This window comes from Periophthalmus magnuspinnatus, chromosome 1, assembly GCF_009829125.3.
Source record: "Periophthalmus magnuspinnatus isolate fPerMag1 chromosome 1, fPerMag1.2.pri, whole genome shotgun sequence".
NCBI lineage: Eukaryota > Metazoa > Chordata > Actinopteri > Gobiiformes > Gobiidae > Periophthalmus > Periophthalmus magnuspinnatus.
In genome coordinates, this window is record NC_047126.1 from 3217709 (window position 1) to 3237499 (window position 19791).

General features: G+C 43.2%; 1 protein-coding gene across 27 annotated transcripts in view; it reads left to right on the plus strand.

Moving 5' to 3' along the window:
• LOC117376736 (nuclear factor 1 X-type) overlaps positions 1–19309 on the plus strand; it is a 130518-nt gene extending 111209 nt beyond the window's left edge. For 9 of the 27 annotated variants that reach the window (XM_033973269.2, XM_033973293.2, XM_033973276.2 and 6 more), the window contains 5 exons: positions 3854–3982; positions 7992–8161; positions 8726–8873; positions 10688–10776; positions 13334–19309. In XM_033973269.2, coding sequence (XP_033829160.1) covers positions 3854–3982; positions 7992–8161; positions 8726–8873; positions 10688–10776; positions 13334–13348 — 551 coding nt within the window. In that variant the 3' untranslated portion in view covers positions 13349–19309. The remainder of the gene's footprint in view (positions 1–3853; positions 3983–7991; positions 8162–8725; positions 8874–10687; positions 10777–13333) is intronic. The other 18 variants (XM_055223345.1, XM_033973329.2, XM_055223350.1 and 15 more) reach the window with 4 other exon arrangements.
• Positions 19310–19791: the final 482 nt, after the last annotated feature.

Sequence of the window (19791 nt, forward strand, 5' to 3'; positions counted from 1 at the left end):
TTTTTATATAACACGCGCTTTAGAAAACAGTATAGCGTCATATGTTTAGATTATAGCGTAAAATCAAGGACATTTTAAAGCGTTTTTAATCAGATTTCAGGATGATTTCGCCCACCGTTTTCAAATTAAACCATTGTATTCCAGCCCTACAACAAGTTTAAGACAAAAATATGGATTCTTTTGGGCGTAGAAGTGCGTTAAGTGTTTTTAAAAGTCCTGGAAAGTCCCGTTTTTTTCGTTTTTCAAAGGCCAGAATGTGTGAATGTGACGTTAGTGCGGTGTGTGTGTGTGTGTGCGTTCTGAAGGATCCCACCTGCCACAGACAAAGCTCAGGAGGGAATTCCCTGTCCAGGTGGGCGGCCAGGCGCACACACACCGACCAAAAGAGCGTACGCAGGTGGTCACAACGCACACACGCACGCACGGATACACACGGGTACGCAAGCATACACACACACGCTAACCAAATGAGCGTACGTAGGTGGGCACAGCACACGCACGCAAGCATACGGCAACCGAAAGACATCGTACACACATAAATACACACACACTGACTAAAAGAGCATACACAAGTGGTCACAACACACACACGCACGCACAAATACACACGTATACGCAAGCATACACACACAAACCAACCAAAAGACATCGTACACACATAAATACACACACACTGACTAAAAGAGTGTACACAGGTGGTCACAACACACACACATACACACACACACACACCAACCAAAAGACCATACATAGGTGTGCCCGGTGTGTTTGGTTACAACACACAGACACACACGTATACACACACATACACAAGCACATACACCCCCGCACACTTACACCAACCGAATAACGTACACAGGTGGTCAAAACACACACACCAACCAAAAGACAATACACAGGTATGCCCAGTCTGTTCAATCACAACACACACACGCACACACACAAGTATACACACACACGTATACACACACACACATGTATACACACACGTATACACACACACTAACCAAGAGCCATTCTACAAAGGTGCGCCTGGTCTGTGCGGTCACAACACACACACTTATACAGAGACACACACATGAATACAGCACACACTCACACACACACACACTAGTGTACAGTATTAAGATGCATTCATACATATGAATCACATAAACAGTCCACACACACGTCCACAGCTGAAGCATGGTCCCAGATGGTGTTTCTGTGTGTGAGTAGCCTTGGGATCCACCAGGATGCAGGAGACATCTGCTCCACAGGGGCTGCAGAAGGGGTGGGGGAGGTTAGTGGAGGCAAGTAAAAGACCCATGATTTCATATTAGTTCCAAATGATTGTGAAATTTCCTGAGACACGGGGGACTTGTGCTGTTGGGGGACACGCTTAGTGCTTTGAGTTAAATGTTACAGGCCCGTGGAGGTTTATGGCTGCGCTTCCATATGTGGTTTCAATCAGTTCAGGCAGGACGACTCCCCGACTTCTCCTCGCCGGTTCAGACCCTCTCCACTGTCTTTCTCCGGTTGTGTGTGTGTGTGTGAGCTTCTGCTTCAGAGGCGCATCTGGTGGTAGGCCTGTTAGTGCAAAGAGACAGAAGGGTCATCAAGGGAGTGCTTGATTGGTTGCCAGTGAAAGACGGAGGCTTTGCCAGAAGAGGAAACAGTGCAGTTGTGACACAAACACACACATTCACTGACTCCTCGACCCTTTCTCGCGCTTTCAGATATTGTCTTACACATTCCCATAGTGAGAGTTACAGCGTGCGTTCACTAACAGATGTCCAAATGTGATATTTATTGTTTCCTGATTGGAGCACTTGACCACATTGCATCATGTAATAAGTATTCAAAGATTATGAGACAAATATTGCTTCCAGTTTTTTGTTTTTTTCATTAAACCGTGGGCGATATTCGTGTCTCAACCACAGACTGTGTAAAGACGTGGACTGAGGGAGTGTGAGGTCATCCACAGCGTTCAGCTCCGGTCACACGAGTTTAGGAGCAGCGCAGTCAATTTAATCTATAAGAAAACACCTGATTTGTCTGTTATTAATGTTCATATCTTGATTTACGGACACTATAGTGGGATAAAAACAGCAGGATCAGGTAGAGCGGGTTGATATGAACATTTTAAGACCAAAATGACGAGTCTGACAGCAGCAGTTACAGAGAGAGGAGCCACAGTTTTTCAATAGAAAGTGAATTGGAGCCAGAGTCGACGTAGCCGGAAGCGTGCACATGCTCACTTACGCTAGCAGGTTAGCTTTGTCCATTTATATAAACAGTCTATGGTCTGAAATAAGCCAAAATGTCAGTAAGAAACAATTGAATTCTCCAATAATTTGTAGAAGTAAACCCACTAGCATATTTAGCATATTTTGACAAATGCTAATGATGTAAATAGCAGCTAATCCCTGTCCTGACCCTGTGTGAACGTTTCCCTCCAGCCCTTTCCTCATTTAAAGTCACAGCACACCAGTCTCATCCCCTGTTAGCGTCTGGTGTGACGATGTCAACGATCAGCGCTAACTCTTGGTGTCACAAGTGGGATCGGGGTTGTCTTCATGCTTGGAATCTGTCTGACAGTACAATACGCCCCCAGACTCTCGCTACAGTGGGGGGAAAATGGAATATATGTCTGCTAAAGACATAAATGGTTCACACATATTCACTCCCACCTGCTGGAGACTTAACTCTTTCACACAGAGAAGGGAGCTTTTACACGCCCACACACTCCCATAGACTTTCACACATCTCCAGCTGGAGAACTGAGCACCAATCGTATTTAATGCCTTGTTTGATGTGGAGGGGGGGCCAGAAATAGAGTACTAAACAACGGTCTAAAAAAGTTTCCAAGGCAAACATGATCAAATCGCTCAAAGATTAAAGACGAACTCAATGGAGCGAAAAAGTCAATTGTTTTATTAGTGAAACGTTGCCATGTTGGGAGCGCTTTATCTTCGTGATTAAATGTGCGCTTGTGCTTTGAGTGCGCTCCGACATGAAGCGTGTGAGAGTGAGAGATAATAACCATATTTAACATCTTATGACATCCCAATTTCATACAAGTCATCAAAGCAACGCATCGAAAACAACACGCTGCTGCATTTTTCACAGGTTCTGCTTTGCTCCCTCGCCTGCTCGCATATTTTCATGTCTCCCACGTTGTTCTCGCCTCTCTCGTTCCCTCTCTCCCTCTGTCTCCTCTCTCTGTCCGTCTGCTTGTCTTTCGCACTCAGCAGCTGCCGTGTCCATACTGTACAAAGTGTGCTATTTGTGAATGAAGCCTTCTTCTTGTACAGCCAGCCCGACAGCCTTTTGCTGAGACCAGACCACAAGTAGCTGACTGTGGCTGTGTGGTGCGGCGCTTGTACACACAGGGCCCCGAGCTGGCACCTGAAAGAGAGAGAGAAACCGAGATGAGATTCAAAACATACTGTGGCACAGGAAGGGGACTGTAGTCAGGCTAGAATGCAGCAAATTGAGCGGTGCATGTTTATTTACAGTGGTGGTATTGTCTACGTTCAGGGGGGGGACAAACGGGGCTGTTGTCCGCTGCCCCAGGGTCTTACGGGGCCCAGATTTGGACCTTTTTCCTATTCATTTATATTGAAACGGGGGGCCCACGTGAGGCTTTTTGCCCCGTGCCCCCCCGCATTTCTGTCGACAGGCCTGTTTACGTCAACTTTACAACTATAACGAGAGTACTGCCGCCAACCTCTCAAGAAAAGTCCAATCAGAATCCGTGTTTGTCCCTTGATTCAATTCATTTTTTTTAAAACAATTTGTTAATTAAATCCCCCTCTCTCTTCTCCTCCCTCTCCCTCCACTTTTTTGTTGATCCCATTTTTTTCGCCAGGATTGTCCTCGCCCGGTTCACTTAAGAAGCCGGGGAAGTTTGATTTCAACGCCCTGGGCTCCCAGACGAGGTCCCCCCGCATGGCGTTCACACACCACCCGCTGCCTGTGCTGGCGGGAGTGAGACCAGGTGAGACCCTGCGACCCAAACGCACGACGAACGACCCCGAGCCTCTATGGAGAGACTTTGAAAAAGAGAGAGAAGAAAAGGGAGTGTCAAACATGATCTCAAATTGAGTCTTTTACAAAAAAAAAACGACAAAGCATTGCCCTAAAATGTCTTAAAATGACCGAGTGAACGGCGGCGTTGGAGTCCCGCTGAGGACGCCGGAAGTGCTTCACCCGTCCAGCGTTCAGGACGACCATCATGGCTTTGGCAAAGTTTTCTCTCTCTCTCTTTCAGCTTTTTCCATTCGTCTGTGTGCTCTTAGTGTTAATATTATCATTGCATGGTTTCATCGCTGCATCATGTCTTTGTGAATGATTCAATTTCATGCTTTTTGTTGTGTTGTCCTGAAAAAAAAACACATTTTAGCTTCACGTCTGGAGTCAGCGTCGCACATTTACACCAAGGCGGGGGCTGTAGAGACGGTGCAAATCAGCTCCTAATGTACATTTTCATAAGCTGTCATCCTCGGACTTAGACGGCGCAATAGGAAACTCATCGCCGTCTCACGATCTGCAGTCAGGGCATTCCCAGAGTCTCAGACATGTTAACTTTGCCAATGCGTCCCTCTGGGCTGGTCTCACTTTTCAAACCCATAAAGTGCCCTCTCTCTTTACCCGTCTCCCTCTAATTCCATTTGTCTCTCTACGGGATCGTTTGGTCCGGAGCCAGACGGGGGCCGGACACAAAGGTCACTCAGACTGATAACTCCCTGTGTCCAAATTTACAGAGTTTAACCTCGAGTTTAACCCGCTCAGACCAGATTTTTGCCTCATCTCACCACCATTCACAGCAGATTTACAAAACAAACTTTTTTGTTTCATGTTGAGTTTAAAGGGTTCATATTACGCTGTTTTCTGACCCGTTATAATGTCGTTTCCTCATCAAAAACACACCCGGAGTTGTGTTTTGTTTCATTCACACACGTTTAACACACAAACCCTGCACCGAAAACACTCAGTGATCACCTTGTGATGTCATAAAGTGGTGATACAGGAAGTGCTCTGCTGTGTTTTTAAACTCCACACACCCTCACTAGAATCATTTGTGTAATTTCAGCTGTGGAATTGCCAATATCTTTTGAATAAACGGTAAAAGTAGCTTGAAAACCACCACTTGATGACATCACAAGGTGGAACGTCGCATTTTGAGCTTTGGAGATGTAACAGACTAATAACAAAGTGTGACTCAAACATGTGTGAATGAAATAAAACACAACTCCAGGTCTGTTTTTGAGAAGCTAACAGCATTATAACATGACTTAAACCTCACAAGCGTTAATTTTGCATAAATATATGACCTTTTAAATGGTTTTAAAGCTAACGCAAACTATTAAAGTAACAACATTTTGAGACTATATCAAGATTTTCAGACAAAAGTGGCCCGTATTAAACAATATAAAAGTGCAGTGCCTTCTGTAATAAAGGAGTATTTATATAATCATTCGGTGGGACTCGGGTTTGTAACTTCGCCCATTTTGACATTATTAACTACGCAGCACATTCCGCCAACGTTTGAACTCCACCCTCAAAGAGCTACCTGTGCGTCCATTTTAAAGATATTTTTCATGACCCAGTGAAGCTCCACCTCTGCTCTTTCTGATATAATAAGATATAATAAAACAAACAGGAACAAAGAGAACAGTAGGCGGCCGTCACAGGTTGAATAGGGTCGTTAAGGCTGAAACTGGAGACAATCGCTGTTCACGTTTTACAGTTTCAGTGTCGTTAGCTTCTCCCTTCAGACAGATATAAGTCAGTGTCCAGCAGAAATCTGACCAGAACTGAAGAAGCAGCGAAACGTCTTCAGTCCTACAGCGATTTGTCCAGTTGACTGATTTAAACTTTGTGTTTTGCTATAATAAGATGTAGTTTGCGCGTGTGGAGTCGTCTCGTAGCTAAGACGGCTGCTGCTCAAACGATCGATTTACTGACTCAATACGATACTGGAGGATGATGGAGAGAAGTTAAAAGAAAGATGGAGGTAGAGGTAAACCCATAAACTGTATAAAGAAGTGGACTTAAGTGAGCGTAACGTCGCCCACAGCGTTCGATTCCAGTCAAATGAAGCTCAACCAAAACCTGTTGCTAACGCTAACGGGGAAAGAAGGCGCCTGATTCGTCTGTTATTAATGTTCAAATCCTGATTTTTTGGACACAATAGTGAAATAAAGACCCTAGGATCACGTCGAGCGGGTTAATACGAACATTTGAGACAATTTCCGGAGTCGATGGAGCCTGTTTAGAACGCGCCGGCTAGCAGGTTAGCTAAGTCCATTTATATAAACCGTCTATGGGTAAATCATGTCTCCCCCTCAGGCTGTGGCTCGTAGGTTTGTCCGGCCTTTTGGAGTTGAACGTTTCAGAGTGTTTTATGGTGTGTTGTTGGCTGCGGATCAGTGTGGAGAGCTGCCAAAATGACTGTTGTCTGATTCTTCTTGTCTGAAGAGTCCACCATTGTGGCCGCATTTGTGCACACACACAAAGACAACAGCACATTCACATGGATATAGGACAAAACACTCAAGAATGTATTTATTTATGTTTCTTTACACAGGGAGAGCGCTCGGACTCTGCTTTCCACGGGGGTTCTGTTCAAATACAAAGAAAAAAACGCATATAAGTCAATTTAAAACATTAAAAACAGGAGCAGGCGTGAGTATAAATATTTATCACCTGAGTATTACACGGCATCGGCGGCACAGAAGTATCCAATTTAGCGTTTCCTTTTGACCGTTTCTTCCAGTATTCATTTGCAGTATCAGCGAGACATTTGCAGAGATGCTTGTTTGCTAGCTTCTCCTCACCTAGCAGCGTAGCGTTTTTTGTTCGCTGCACCAAATTACCCAGACCGCAGAGATATGCCAAAGTCTTTCACCGTGTCAGGGAGGCGTTCTGCGGTCGAACTGCGATTATTCTACATGTTTTTTGTCTGTAAAACCCCTCACCACACACTTTATACACTTTTCTCACACAGGCGTTAACATTTTCTCACATTTCTCTCGTTTAAACACAAATCGACATTGTGGGTGTTGTTGGGGGAGAAAACAAATTGCAAACGTACAGCACTTCAGAGTCACACTGCGATCCAACGTTTACTGGAGTATAAGTCGCTCTGGAGTATAAGTAAAAAAATGCGTAATAATGAAGAAAAAAACGTGGTTGTCATGTTGTCAGTGTGACCTTAACGAAGATGTGAAGTTATATACTCAGATGCGACTTATTTCCCACATATAAGTCGCATCTGAGTATAAGTCGCACCCCCGGACAAACTATGAAAAGAAAGAAAAGAGCGAGTTATAGTCTGGAAAATGACACGGCACGGAGGAGACGGATGGACAATGGTCTACAGTCCAACAGCCAATCAGGACGCAGAACACAATGCACGTTCATACACTGTGAAAAAAACATGAAAATTGAACTACAAAAATAAGCAAAACCGTGAAAGTTGAACCGCGATACAGCGAGGGACAGTAACACAAAGGCGGCTCAGTTGGTAGAGTATTTGTCCTCTGATCCGAAGGTTTCGACTTAAACATAACTGGCTGAGCGGGCAGATACACTGACCCACAGGTTGGCGGTGTGACTCCAGCTCCCGCAGATGAACGCTGTCGTTGAGACGCTGCTTAACCCACCTCGTGATTGTGTGTGTGTGAATTGTGTGTGTGTGAATGTGTGAGTGGTTCCTTGATGCAAAGCGCTTTGAGAGACTTGAAGGTAGAAAAAGCGCTGTATAAAAATGTGACCGTGACCATTTACACGTAGAAATGTGTGCGTGTAAACTCCCATCATCTGTACTTAACATTACCCGTGGTGTTTTAGGTTTAGTTCAGTGCGTACTCGTGTTTATTTTTATATTATACACGTATTAACTCATTTTGTAATCATATTGTAATGCTGTTCACGTGTGCGGTCAGTAGTACCGCACCGCACCCTCCTCATTCTGTCTCGTTTTCTTTGCCCGGTCCGATCAGGAAGTCCCCGTGCCTCAGCCTCCACTCTGCACTTCCCCTCCTCCTCCATCATCCAGCAGTCCAGCCCGTACTTCACCCACCCCACCATACGCTACCACCACCACCAGGACCCACTTAAGGAATTCGTGCAGTTCGTGTGCACCGACAGCCCCGGTCAGCCCGGCGCACAGGTAAGCCCCCTCACCGCCATTACTCTTAAACGCAGAAATACACTCCAGAACTGTGCAGCACTGTGAACGCAAACGCTGTCATCTGCTGTTTTTTTTTTGTTTGTTTTGTTTGTTTTTTTTGAAGCACTGATTACTGCCATGAGTTTTTTTTTCAGCGATCTCTCTGGAGACGATGTTGCGTTTTAAAACAATCTTTTTCATTTAGTGTTGACGAAACCTCACAGACACATTCGTTTAGGTGGCAGCTGCAAGACCACTGTAAACCTATACTGAAACCACAGACGTTTCATCCTCGTCTTCCTCGTTCACTTTCCATCCCCACAAGTTATTTTGGGACACTGCGCAACAAGCTCCCATCATCCTTTCCCTTTTACCCTCTCTGTTTTGAAATAGTACGCTGTGTTTAATAATGTTTTTGTACGCTTGGCTACTACTACTTGTGTCTTGTGTTTGAACATACGGATGTATTTACAGCTCGTGCATGTGACTCTGTTGGTTCCTCTCTTTTGTGTATGATCTTGGGGGGGTGCCATGTTCACCCCTGTCTGTATGATCCATCTGCAGCCTAATGGAGGAGGCCAGAGCAAAATGCCGGGCTCCTTCCTGTTGCCCCCGCCGCCCCCTGTGGCGCGCCCTGTGCCCCTCCCCATGCCCGACTCTAAAAGCCTCAGCACGCACTCTGACGGTGGACTCAGCTCACCCGCATCTCCGTGTAAGTCACCCCGGCTTCCCCCCCTCTCCACAAACCCACCCTGTGACTGCCCCAGGTCCCCCCTCCTTCCCCTCATAGACTTTGTAGAGGTGCTCTCTCAACCCCGGGTAGGATATTTTAGCGTAACAGTCCAAAAATAACGCACACCACCACCCTTAAATATGTTCATCGGAGTTTATCGGAGTTAGAAAACACACGAATCAAGGCAGAAACCACGCCTACGCCAAACCAGAGATCCACATTCACTCTTTCTCTGTCTGCTTCTATCACTCTTTTCTCCTTCAGAACATCTATACCAGCCAGCCCCACCTCTTTAATACCTCTTTTCATTTTGTCACTTTCTCTGGTGTTCGGTTTCCTCGTAGGTTTTTTTTTTTTTTGCATTATCGTTCGACTGGAGCACAGCAGGGCCTGAGCATGTTGCCTCTTTAGCTGCAAATCTTCTGTTTATCATTGCACAATCTATCCCTTATTTCCAAACCTACTGGATGTTTGTAGTCTCATCTCCTCCCTCTTTGTTCCCTTGTCTATATTTGTTTTGTTTTTTTTCCAAGGAACAAAATTAGGGCAGTTGGCGTGGACTCCAAAAAAGAAAAAAAAAAAGAAAAAACTTGCTCCACTTTATCGATTTCCCCCTTGTCCCCGTCACGCAGGTCGCACCACAATGAAATATTAACGACGTAACACATAAACACAAGTCAAACACTGCTTAAAGTTTAATTTAATCTGATCAAAAGTGTAAATATAGCGTGGAAGTGAGAGAGGGGGGTGTTTGAAGGAGCGGCGAGGCTTTGGTTCAACCCAGACAGGTGCCGTGCGAGAGTCGGGTCCTGGGAGAGGCACACCGCCGCGGGGCACTGGACGGAGCCAGCGGGTCACTTCTCCTTTTGGTTTTGACTTTTTCTGCTCTTCCTGTCCTGTCACGCTTTCCACCTCTCCCCCTTCCAACAATATCAGATTAACTTGTCACTTGCTACCAGCTATCTGATGATACTTTTATTTTTATTTTATTTTATTCGTGGCTATGGCTGTTACCACCACTCTCCTTTATAAATCATGTTGTTTTTTTTTATTTTTTTTTATTTCAAGCACACATTTATTTAGACACGTGTATGTATATTTCAGTGACAACTCATCAGTTTTTTTATTTGTTTGATTTTCGTTCTTTTCGTGCATACCATCCACCAAACATGACTATTCTCAGCCGCCATCTTGGAGTCCAGACAGCGCAACTGCCCTAAATTTGATCATCACTAAACGCTCACAAAGGCAACATGTCCGCCGCCCCGCCCCCCTTCGCATAAGAATTAGTTTTTTTTCCGGACGAAAGTTTAGTTTGTTTCCAGTTTCGACTGCTCTTTAGCGCCTCAGAGTGGTCACGTGAAGTCACTGCGACGTGTCCGATCAGCTGGTTTAAAGAGGTTTCGGCGCTGATTTAGTTTTTACCGGACGATCTGGACAGCGCCATCCACAGTCCGACGAAATATCGCAGGTGTGTGACAGTAAAAACAGCCCCTTCGTCCCGGTTTATCGCCCACAGAGCTTCAAAAACCTGTTTAAACCAGCTGACCGGACACGTTACCTTGACGAACAAATTGGATTATAGTAAATTTAACGCAAAATCAATACTCAATCGTCCAAATCTGCTCTTAAACTCGAGCATATTATGATTATTTTGATTATTATGATTATTCCGGGGCCTTCAGTGCCGCTCGATCTGACATTGAGCCGAGTCAAAGTAGAAAACGTGGCTCTGAGCTCGGTGTGTATCCGTGTGTGTAAAAGCATGTACACACTTCTGTCTTTGTTTGTAGCATACTCCACGCCAGGCTCCACAGCTCCCAACCGGTTTGTCGGCATCGGAACACGGGACAACTTTCTGAATATCCCCCAGCAGACTCAGGTACACCGTCAAGCACCCACATTTGAGTAACACCACCCATCATCCACCCATCCATCCATGTGACCCGCCTGCCATTTTTTTTTGTCTTTTATTCCCAGTTTTTCATCTTCCACCGCACAACACGCCCATGTACATACAACACACTGCCTGTTTGGAGGGACGAGCATGTTGTGATACAGTGGCAACACTACACTCGATTCGACGTGTGCGACTCCAGCGATCACAAAAATATGAACGTTATTTGTTTTTCGTTTAGTAAAAAGTGAATAAGAAAGTTTTGAATTTGATCGAAATCGTCCAAAAGCAATCTTCCTGGCTACGGTAACGTCAGTCTTCACCATAGACTGTATATAAATGGACAAAGGTAACGCGCTAGCCGACTCCAATTCGCTTTCTATTGAAAAAACGTGGCTCCTCTCGCCGTAACTGCTGCTATCAGACTCGTCATTTTGGTCTTAAAATGTTCGTATTAACCCGCTCTACATGATCCTCGTATTTTTATTCCGCTACTGTGTCCGTAAATTAAAATATGAACATTAATAACAGACAAATCCATCGCTTTCTTTCCCCGAAGTCGCTCCAGCTAGCGTTAACAACAGATTTAACTGACAGCGTTGCTAATAATACAGCGACGCAGGCGGGAAGAGGCGGGAAGGGGCGTTACTTTCAACATCCTCGCTCCTGATTGGCTCTTTGGTCGCTATGATACTCGTGGGCAGAATTCCAAATATGAAACTCGGCTCCAAATTTGCCGCTTTAACTCCTCAACGAGCTTCATTTGGCCGGAGCTGAACGTCTTTACACAGTTTATGGTCCACTCCAATCAACTTTAACTCGAATTTGGTGTTGTTTAAAGTAACTCCAGGCTCCTTTTTCCCGCTAAAACTGTCATAATCAGCTTAAAACTAAAGAAGATGCTCGGATGTGTCTTCCTCATGGTCCTCTCTGTGGTGGTGTTGCCAGTGTATTGTGGTTGTTAGTTTCAGTATTGGTTTACAGTGTCTGTTCTTCAGCAGTTGCTCCGAATGAATGTTAGCGTTGCCAGTTTGTTTTAGCTACAACACTGATTTATCTGCGAGGCCCCACAGTGTGTCTCTGTGGTTCGCTACACTGTGGTTACAGCTTTGACTCTGGCCTGCAATATCTTGGGCCTTCTCCATCACCAACACAACTTTTCTCATTAGGGGCTAACCGCACCTGCCTGAAGCCAACTCGGCTCCTCTGTCCTCCCCACACATGGAAGCAATCTGCATTCCTCCTCAGATCAGCCCCGCCCTCGCTTCTCTCCGCTGCGTCTCTCGGGCATTAGTCCCGCTTCTCCATCTCGTATTTTTTTGGGCTCCCACCTGTACCACTCAGCGCAGATCTAGGCCTGGCATCCAAACGGCGTCCAGAAAAGACAAACACACACACACACACACACACTCTGTCGGACATTATAAAAGAAGACTGCTGATAATAAAACAGCAGCTGTGTACAGGTGAACGTTCGGCGTGTCTGTGAGCAGAGCCTAGTAGGTCAGTCAAAGCCGCAGTGGGTAACCGAGGTCTTTTCTTATCCTGCTGTTCTCTGGCATATGGAGGGTTCAGACGGAGGCCTCGCCAGTCGCCAAGCCCACAGAGAAAGAGAGTTTGAAGAGCAGAGACGCGCAAAAGCTGGAGTGAGGGTCCCTCTGCTGGCGAGATGTTGTCCCTGCAGGCGAGTCCAGGGAGACAGTGGAGTTCCTCGGTCAAAAGTGTGGAGGACTGGATGGAAAGAGAGAGAAAAGAGGGAATTGGTCTAAGCTTGCTGCCCTCCACAGTCACGTCCAGGCTGTCTGGTTGCTGTGGGTAACCAGACATGATGTCAGAGGCAGTTGAACTTGGACTTGAAGCGGATGTGTGTGTGTGTGTGTGCGTGTGTGTGTGAGTGTGCGTGTGTGTGTGGGGTGGGGGGGTCACTTTCCTCTGCCAAGGATTATATTGAAAGAGTCAAGAGTAAGATAGGGGATAGAAAAGAGAGCTGGGTTAAGAAAAGTCAAACCAGGAGGAGGAGCAGTTATCTGAAAGAGGAATTATGGGTAAGAAGGAGGATCTACTTGAGTGTGGGACTGTTAAAAGTGGTGATGTGCTGCATTCCCTCAGCCGTGGCCTGTGGAATGTCAGCACGCAGCAGCCAAAAACCATCTGGGCCCGTGCCAGCGACTTCTCTCTGCCTCTTATCACCGAGAAATGAGATCCCGGGAGTAGCCGCTCTCAATGGCTGCACAGTGTAGCCTGAGCCCATTCGGACTCGCAGCACTGACATATTAGAGCGATCACCTTACATACAAAAAGGCAGAGCGTGTGACAGAGGAGTTCGAATCTACGGTTTGGTAAATAGAAAACGGCTTCATCGCAAACAAACAGCTGCTTCCTGTGTGCGTCTTGGAAATAACAAGTTTATGTGGCAGTTAAACCTGAGTTAGCAACTTTTGAGACTCTAAAACATGGAGTACGAGGCCATCTAGTGGACGTTTGTATATTACACTTCGATTACAAATTCTGATGTTTTCTTCCCTTTTTCTTTTTCTTCACAGTCCTGGTTCCTCTGACAAGGCATCACTGAAAACACAGCTTATATAGAAAATATTTCAAGAAAATTGGGATAACAAAAATCACAGCTAAAAACAGACTGTAAACACTAAAGTATTTTTCCTCTCCATCAATAACGAAAACACATCTGCACAACCTGAAGAACCCACCATCCCCCCTGAGGATGCCCTTATCTGCACTCATCCCCTTTATGTCAGAAGCATCTAACTGAGTGAACCGGATCATTACGAAGACGAAGGAGGCGGACGATGAGGAACTGTCTTTCAAACACTAAGTATCAAAAAACCAAGTAGGGCAAATTAATAATGACCAATATGCATTTTTTATCATTTGTATTTTTCATATGTTGTATCCATAATGAAACTCCATTCATTGGCTACGAGATCTAAATATACACAATTTGGAAATGGTCAGATTTGCTTATTATGTTTTGTTTTGTTTTTTTCCTAACCGCTAAACCGCTAAAACCGCTCGCTGCACAACACCTCCGCCGCCACAGCCCCTCCCCTCCACCTCCGCCTCTTTCTCCCGCTCACGTTTGACCAGCTACGGTGACATCATGAAATGGTGTGACCTAAATGCACTATGGGGCTAGTAGTCGTTGTTTACCTGTCGAAAAAAGTACCGGGGGGGGGGGGGGTGATAGCCATGAAGCCAACGTGGGAGATTGAACGCGCATCAGTCAGAACACTAACTCTACACACGCTCTTTTTTTTTCGTCCCGTCACCTATGCACTATTACGTCGAATTAGGGATGAAATATATTGCACATTAAGGTCAAACGAGCGAGCAACGAGGCGGTTAAGTCGGACCGGGCCGGCGCTGTGGCAACGTGGGCCCTTGGGATTTGCTATCACATACAATACACGTCACATACTACCAGCTACAGCTTTATATATTTTGATTTGTTATGATTTTTTTTCGCTTTTCTGTGCGTGGGGGCAGGCTGCCTTTTGGTCTTTCTTTCAGTCTCGGGCTTGCGTGTTCATTTTTAGCTGTAGAATACTCAAGGTACAGGCAAGGTTCACTCATGCGCTCGGTCAGACAATAAAAAATACTTCTCTGGTTCATTTCGGATAGCTCACGAAAGCAGCTGCTCGTTAATATCACTTACTGCAGTACTCTCCATCACCACCAGGGACCCAGCAATGCACCGTTTGAATTGTTTTTTTAGTTTTTTTTAACAAACAGAATCCATCACATGACAACCGCGACTGAAGGGAAGAAGCCTTTATATTTGGCTCTCAAAACTGCCTTTGTTAATGGTTTTTCATTACTTGTATTTTAGTTACATGTAAATGAAATGTTAACGTTGGAGTTTATATTGGTTCTTAATCACTGATTTGGTTCGTGAAGTCACTGGGCCGTCTGTCGGTGGAGGTTTTGGGGACACGGTTGAGAGTTTATGTTCGTACTAAAAAACAAATTTGATTATGAAGTGCCTCTGTGAACTCGACGTGTATTTGGTTTAATATAAATATAAATTATTTTCCTCTTCTCTTGTAGGTTTATAAAGACAATTGGGAAAGTAATAAAATCATAATATCCATTTTATTTATGAAGTATGCCCTTGTTTACGTTAGAGATTGACTGATTTATTGGGTCGAAATTTGGAATTTTTAGCCTTAAACTCCAGCACGGCACGATATTTTGTTTTGGTCGATCTGCTGCCTAAAAAAAATCCACTTTAATACAAAGAATATGGGAAAAATAATCAAAATTGGCTCAACATATCAGCCTAAAAACATCGACAGAGGCCCAAAAATATTGACCCATAAATACTGACGGAGCTTATCGGGCCAAAAAATATCGGCCCAAAAAATATGGACAGAGCTTTTTGACCCAAAAATATCAACAAATCTTATTGGCCCAAATATATCGACTCAAAAATATGGACAGAGCTTATTGGCCCAAATATAAAGGCCCATAAATCTTGACAGAGCTTATTGGCCCAAAAATGTTGACCCAGAAATATTGGCAAAGCTTATTGGCAGAAAAATATTGGCCCAAAAATATGGACAGAGCTTAATGGCCCAAAATATCGACCCAAAAATATGGAAAAATCTTAGTGGCCCAAAAATATCAGCCCAAAAGAAATATTGGCAGAGCTTATTGGCCCAAAAATATTAGCAAAGCTTATTGGTGCAAAAATATTGGCCCAAAAATATGGACAGAGCTTAGTGGCCCAAAAATATCAGCCCAAAAATATCAACAGAGCTTATTGTCTAAAAATATTGACACTGTTTATTGGCCCAAAAGTATCGACCCAGAAATATTGGCAAAGCTTATTGGCCCAAAAATATCAAAAAAGCTTATTGGCCCAAATATATCGGCCCAAAAATATCAAAAAAGCTTATTGGCCCAAATATATCGGCCCAAAAATCTTGACATAGGTTATTGGCCGAAAAATATCGGCCCAAAAGTATCAACAGAGCTCATCAACCACCATTTTCTCTGGAATCTAAACAATCAGTATCGGTATCGCCGGTGAAAAACCCATTTGATCCGATCTCCAGTTCACTCCTTCCACCTGTGAATGGCCCAGTTTCTTTCTGAACGTCACTTTTCCAAACACGAAAACGCCACATAACTGTTACCAACGAACTCCCCCCCTTTCCCCTCGTCACGACCCTCTGTAGTGCAGCACCCAAACCCCACAACCCCACCCCTACCACCACCACCCCCACAAACCCCCACTCCCCCTGTAGGTTTGAAGAAAAACGTCTTTTTGATGGAAAGTATTATTATTGAAAATGTGTTGATTGAGCCACGTGCAATGCATTGGGTAGATCATTGTGTTTGTCTGTTAGAGGTTTTTAAGAAAGCTACATGAAAAGAGAAAAAAAATGTATTTGTTTCAAGTCCATAAGCTCCAGGACTCTAAACCAGAGGGCCATGAAAAAAATCTTTGTAACTTGGGGTATTTTGTTTTTATTTCTCTTGTCTTTTTTTAATGTTTTATGTGTAATCATTTGTTTATAAAAATGTGGGAGGGCTGAAGGACACAAATCTACACAACTTCTACAGAGAATGGTATTTTATCAGATAAACCTGGTGCTTAGACACGATTAAATACTTTCAGAACTATTGTAAATGAAAGGTAAATGAACAAAACAGACGAGAAAACAGCGTTACTCCTCTCTATGTGTACTCTTCTGTTGTACGAGCGGGGGAGAGGTTCCTGATCTTCTAAGGTTGTGACGCAAAACGAATCCAGGATCAACCTTGAGAATAATCCTGCCTAGTCCCGTTTATTCTGACCCGCTTGTTTTCCTGGCATCAGTGGTGGAACAAAACAAAGTAAAAGTAGTGAAGTACTTAAGAATCTGTACTTTTAAGTCCATTTTACAGTGGATACTTTTTACTTCAGTATATTTGAGAGCAGTATCTGTACTTTTTTACTCCCAATAGGACTGAAAAGTAAAAGTATTTCTTATTGTTTGACGTACTGAGGGTTTAGTTTTAACATCTTCATAATTTGAGAAAACAGCAAACAAAAATGTACAAATAAAACCAGCGAGAAAAAAGATTTTCTGTTGAACAAATCTGTATCAAAATCAGTACATTTGGTGTTTTATTAGACCTCAAAATCTGCGTGAAATACTTTTACTTTTTCCTCTTTAAGTACATTTTTAAACAGGTACTTTAATACTTTTACTTACAGTATTTTCCGGAGTATAAGTCGCACCTGAATATAAGTCGCACCAGCCAAAAAATGCATAAAAATTAAGAAAAAAAAGAGCGAGAAAAGGATTGTTTCTGTTGAACAAAATCTAACACAAATCTGTATCGAAATCACTTCATTTGACACTTTTTAAGACCTAAAAATCTGCATGGAATACTTTTAATTTTTACTATTTAAGGACATTTTTAATGCTTTTACTTCCTGTATTTTCCGGAATATAAGTCACACCTGAGTATAAGTCGCACCAGCTAAAAAAATGCACAATAAGGAAGAAAAAAACTGCGAGAAAAAGATTATTTCTATTGAACAAAATCCAGCTCAAATCTGTATCAAAATCACTACATTCGGCACTTCATAAGACCTCAAAATCTGCGTGAAATACTTTTACTTTTTCCTCTTTAAGTACATTTTTAAACAGGTGCTTTAATACTTCTACTTACCAAATTTTCAGGCGTATAAGTCACACCTGAGTATAAGTCGCACCAGCCAAAAAACGCATAATAATGAAGAAAAAAAACTATATTTCACATATAAGTCGCATCTGAGTATAAGTCCCTGGCCAATCTATGAAAAAAAGTGTGTCTTATACTCTGGAAAATACTGAAAGCAGGTTTTTTCATGTGATACTTTTACCTGAGTGACAAAAACACAGTACTTCTTCCACCACTGCCTGGCGTCTCCTCCTTTTTCGAGGCGGCGTACGGCGTCCAGGACCCTCTTAGTCGATCTGACCGTGAGCAGGTTGCACGTTTTGTCCTGCAGAAGCGAAACACCTTTGGACTGCGAGTGAACCTCTCCCCTGTTCCGCTCCCTCTCTGTAAATTACTCTTAGTGCTTGTGCTGTAGTGTATAGATTCCCAGCAGTTAAAGGTTGTCCCTTAAAAGTGCCTTTTGTTCACAGACTCCATTTTGTAAACCCACATCGCCCTTCTCAAAATGGCTGGAGGTAGCAGGTTGTCCCCAAGTGCTGCAATGAGGAAAAAAATCTGCACCGTTTTAGCGACCGAGGTCAACTTTTACCTTTTGGCTTGTAAAAAAAAAAAAAAAAAAACACTTTCCATTTGACCCCATTAGCCTCTCTTCCTTTTTAAAGCCGTATATATATATCTACAGTATATATATATAGTACAAAAGGAAAATGGTGTGAATTAGTTCTTTACTTTTTATTGATAAATAAAAGGGGGGGGCAATGTTTGAAGTAAAAAATCTTCTTGTTCAGCTAATTTTTCTTGCCCCCTGTCTCCACTGTCTGTTTTTCTCTAGACACTGGAGTAGTCTGTAACTGTGTGTCTGTCGCTCGGCATCTTTCTCGCACATAAAACACACACAAACACACACAAACACACACACTCTCCTTCACTGTCCAGCTATTCCGCCCTCTGCTGTTGAGGAGGGGATAAAAATATTGCCGGCAAAAACCTTTGTCTGAGCAGAATGCAGTTAGCTCACATGTTATTCTTGTCTATATGCTTCACATTGTATTACCATACCCATCTCTTCAGCTTCTCCATTCAACAGCTAATGTAAGTGAACAAATTACACTGACGGGCTGTTGGGGGTGTCCCGAGTGGGAGACGAGGCCGGGATTCAGGGGGGTGTGTGTGCTGATGAAACTGGGAGGCTGCTTTGACTAGTTTATAGACAATGCGCTTTTAAATTTCTTGTATTTATATTTTTACTTAGTTTTATTCCCCCATTTGTTCTGTTTTCTTTTTTCTTTTTTTAGATTTTTTTTGCATAATATCAGGGTATGTCGTCATCGAGGCTGCCTTTGAGGAAGCCGAGGACTGTAAATTGAAGCTATAGCGTAAGCACCTTATAACCGAAAGCGTCTAACGTGGGGTCAAAGGAAGGGTCAACTCGGACATATCCCAGATGCGAATGAATGTGGAGAAAAGTGTTATTCCAGATGGATGGTTAACAGTATTTTCAAAAGATAAAGCTGAATCTGATTTCTCTGAACAGGTGAGAATACGGGGACGTCCCTCCATTCTCCCCTCTCCTTTTGGCTCAAGTTGGACTGCTTTGTGTCTTTTTGTTGTTTATTTTTGTTTTATTTTGAAAGTATTTGGCAGTTTGTGAAAAGCAGCTCCTGTGGCCCCTGACTCCCACCTCTGCACCTCCTATCCATGCCCTCAGTGCACTTTTTGTGTGAGAACACCCCCAGAGCTCTAGGTGAAATGCATGTGTTAATTACAGTTTCTTTTCCATAAGAAGAAAAACACAGTTTGAAAAGAGCAGCACCTGATTGAATAAAAGGATGTTCTTGACTGTACCTCAGTGTTGTGTGTTTTTTTCTTACTCATCGTTACGACTGAAACAGAAAGGGATTCTGTTAAATCAAATTATTGTCTTTACTGTAACAAAAATCAGTACATTTAGTAAACACAGCTTTTGTTTTAGTCTTTATTTTGCTGTTTATATGTTTATACGTTTAAAGCCCCAAATTTAAACACAAAATATAGTACTAAAGTGTACTAGTGTTCAGTTTTGGGGTTGGGTTTTTTTTTTGTTTTTTTTAGAGGATAGTGTTCTGTTTTTAGGACAGTGTCCATTTATTTATTTATTTTTTTAATTATTTTTAGTGTTCATTTATTTATTTATTTTTTGAGGACAGTGTTCATTTATATAATTATTTATTTTGAGGACAGTGTTCATTTATTTATTTATTTGAGGACAGTGTTCATTAATTAATTTATTTATTTATTTATCTATTTGAAGACATTGTTCATTTATTTATTTATTTATTTGAGGACA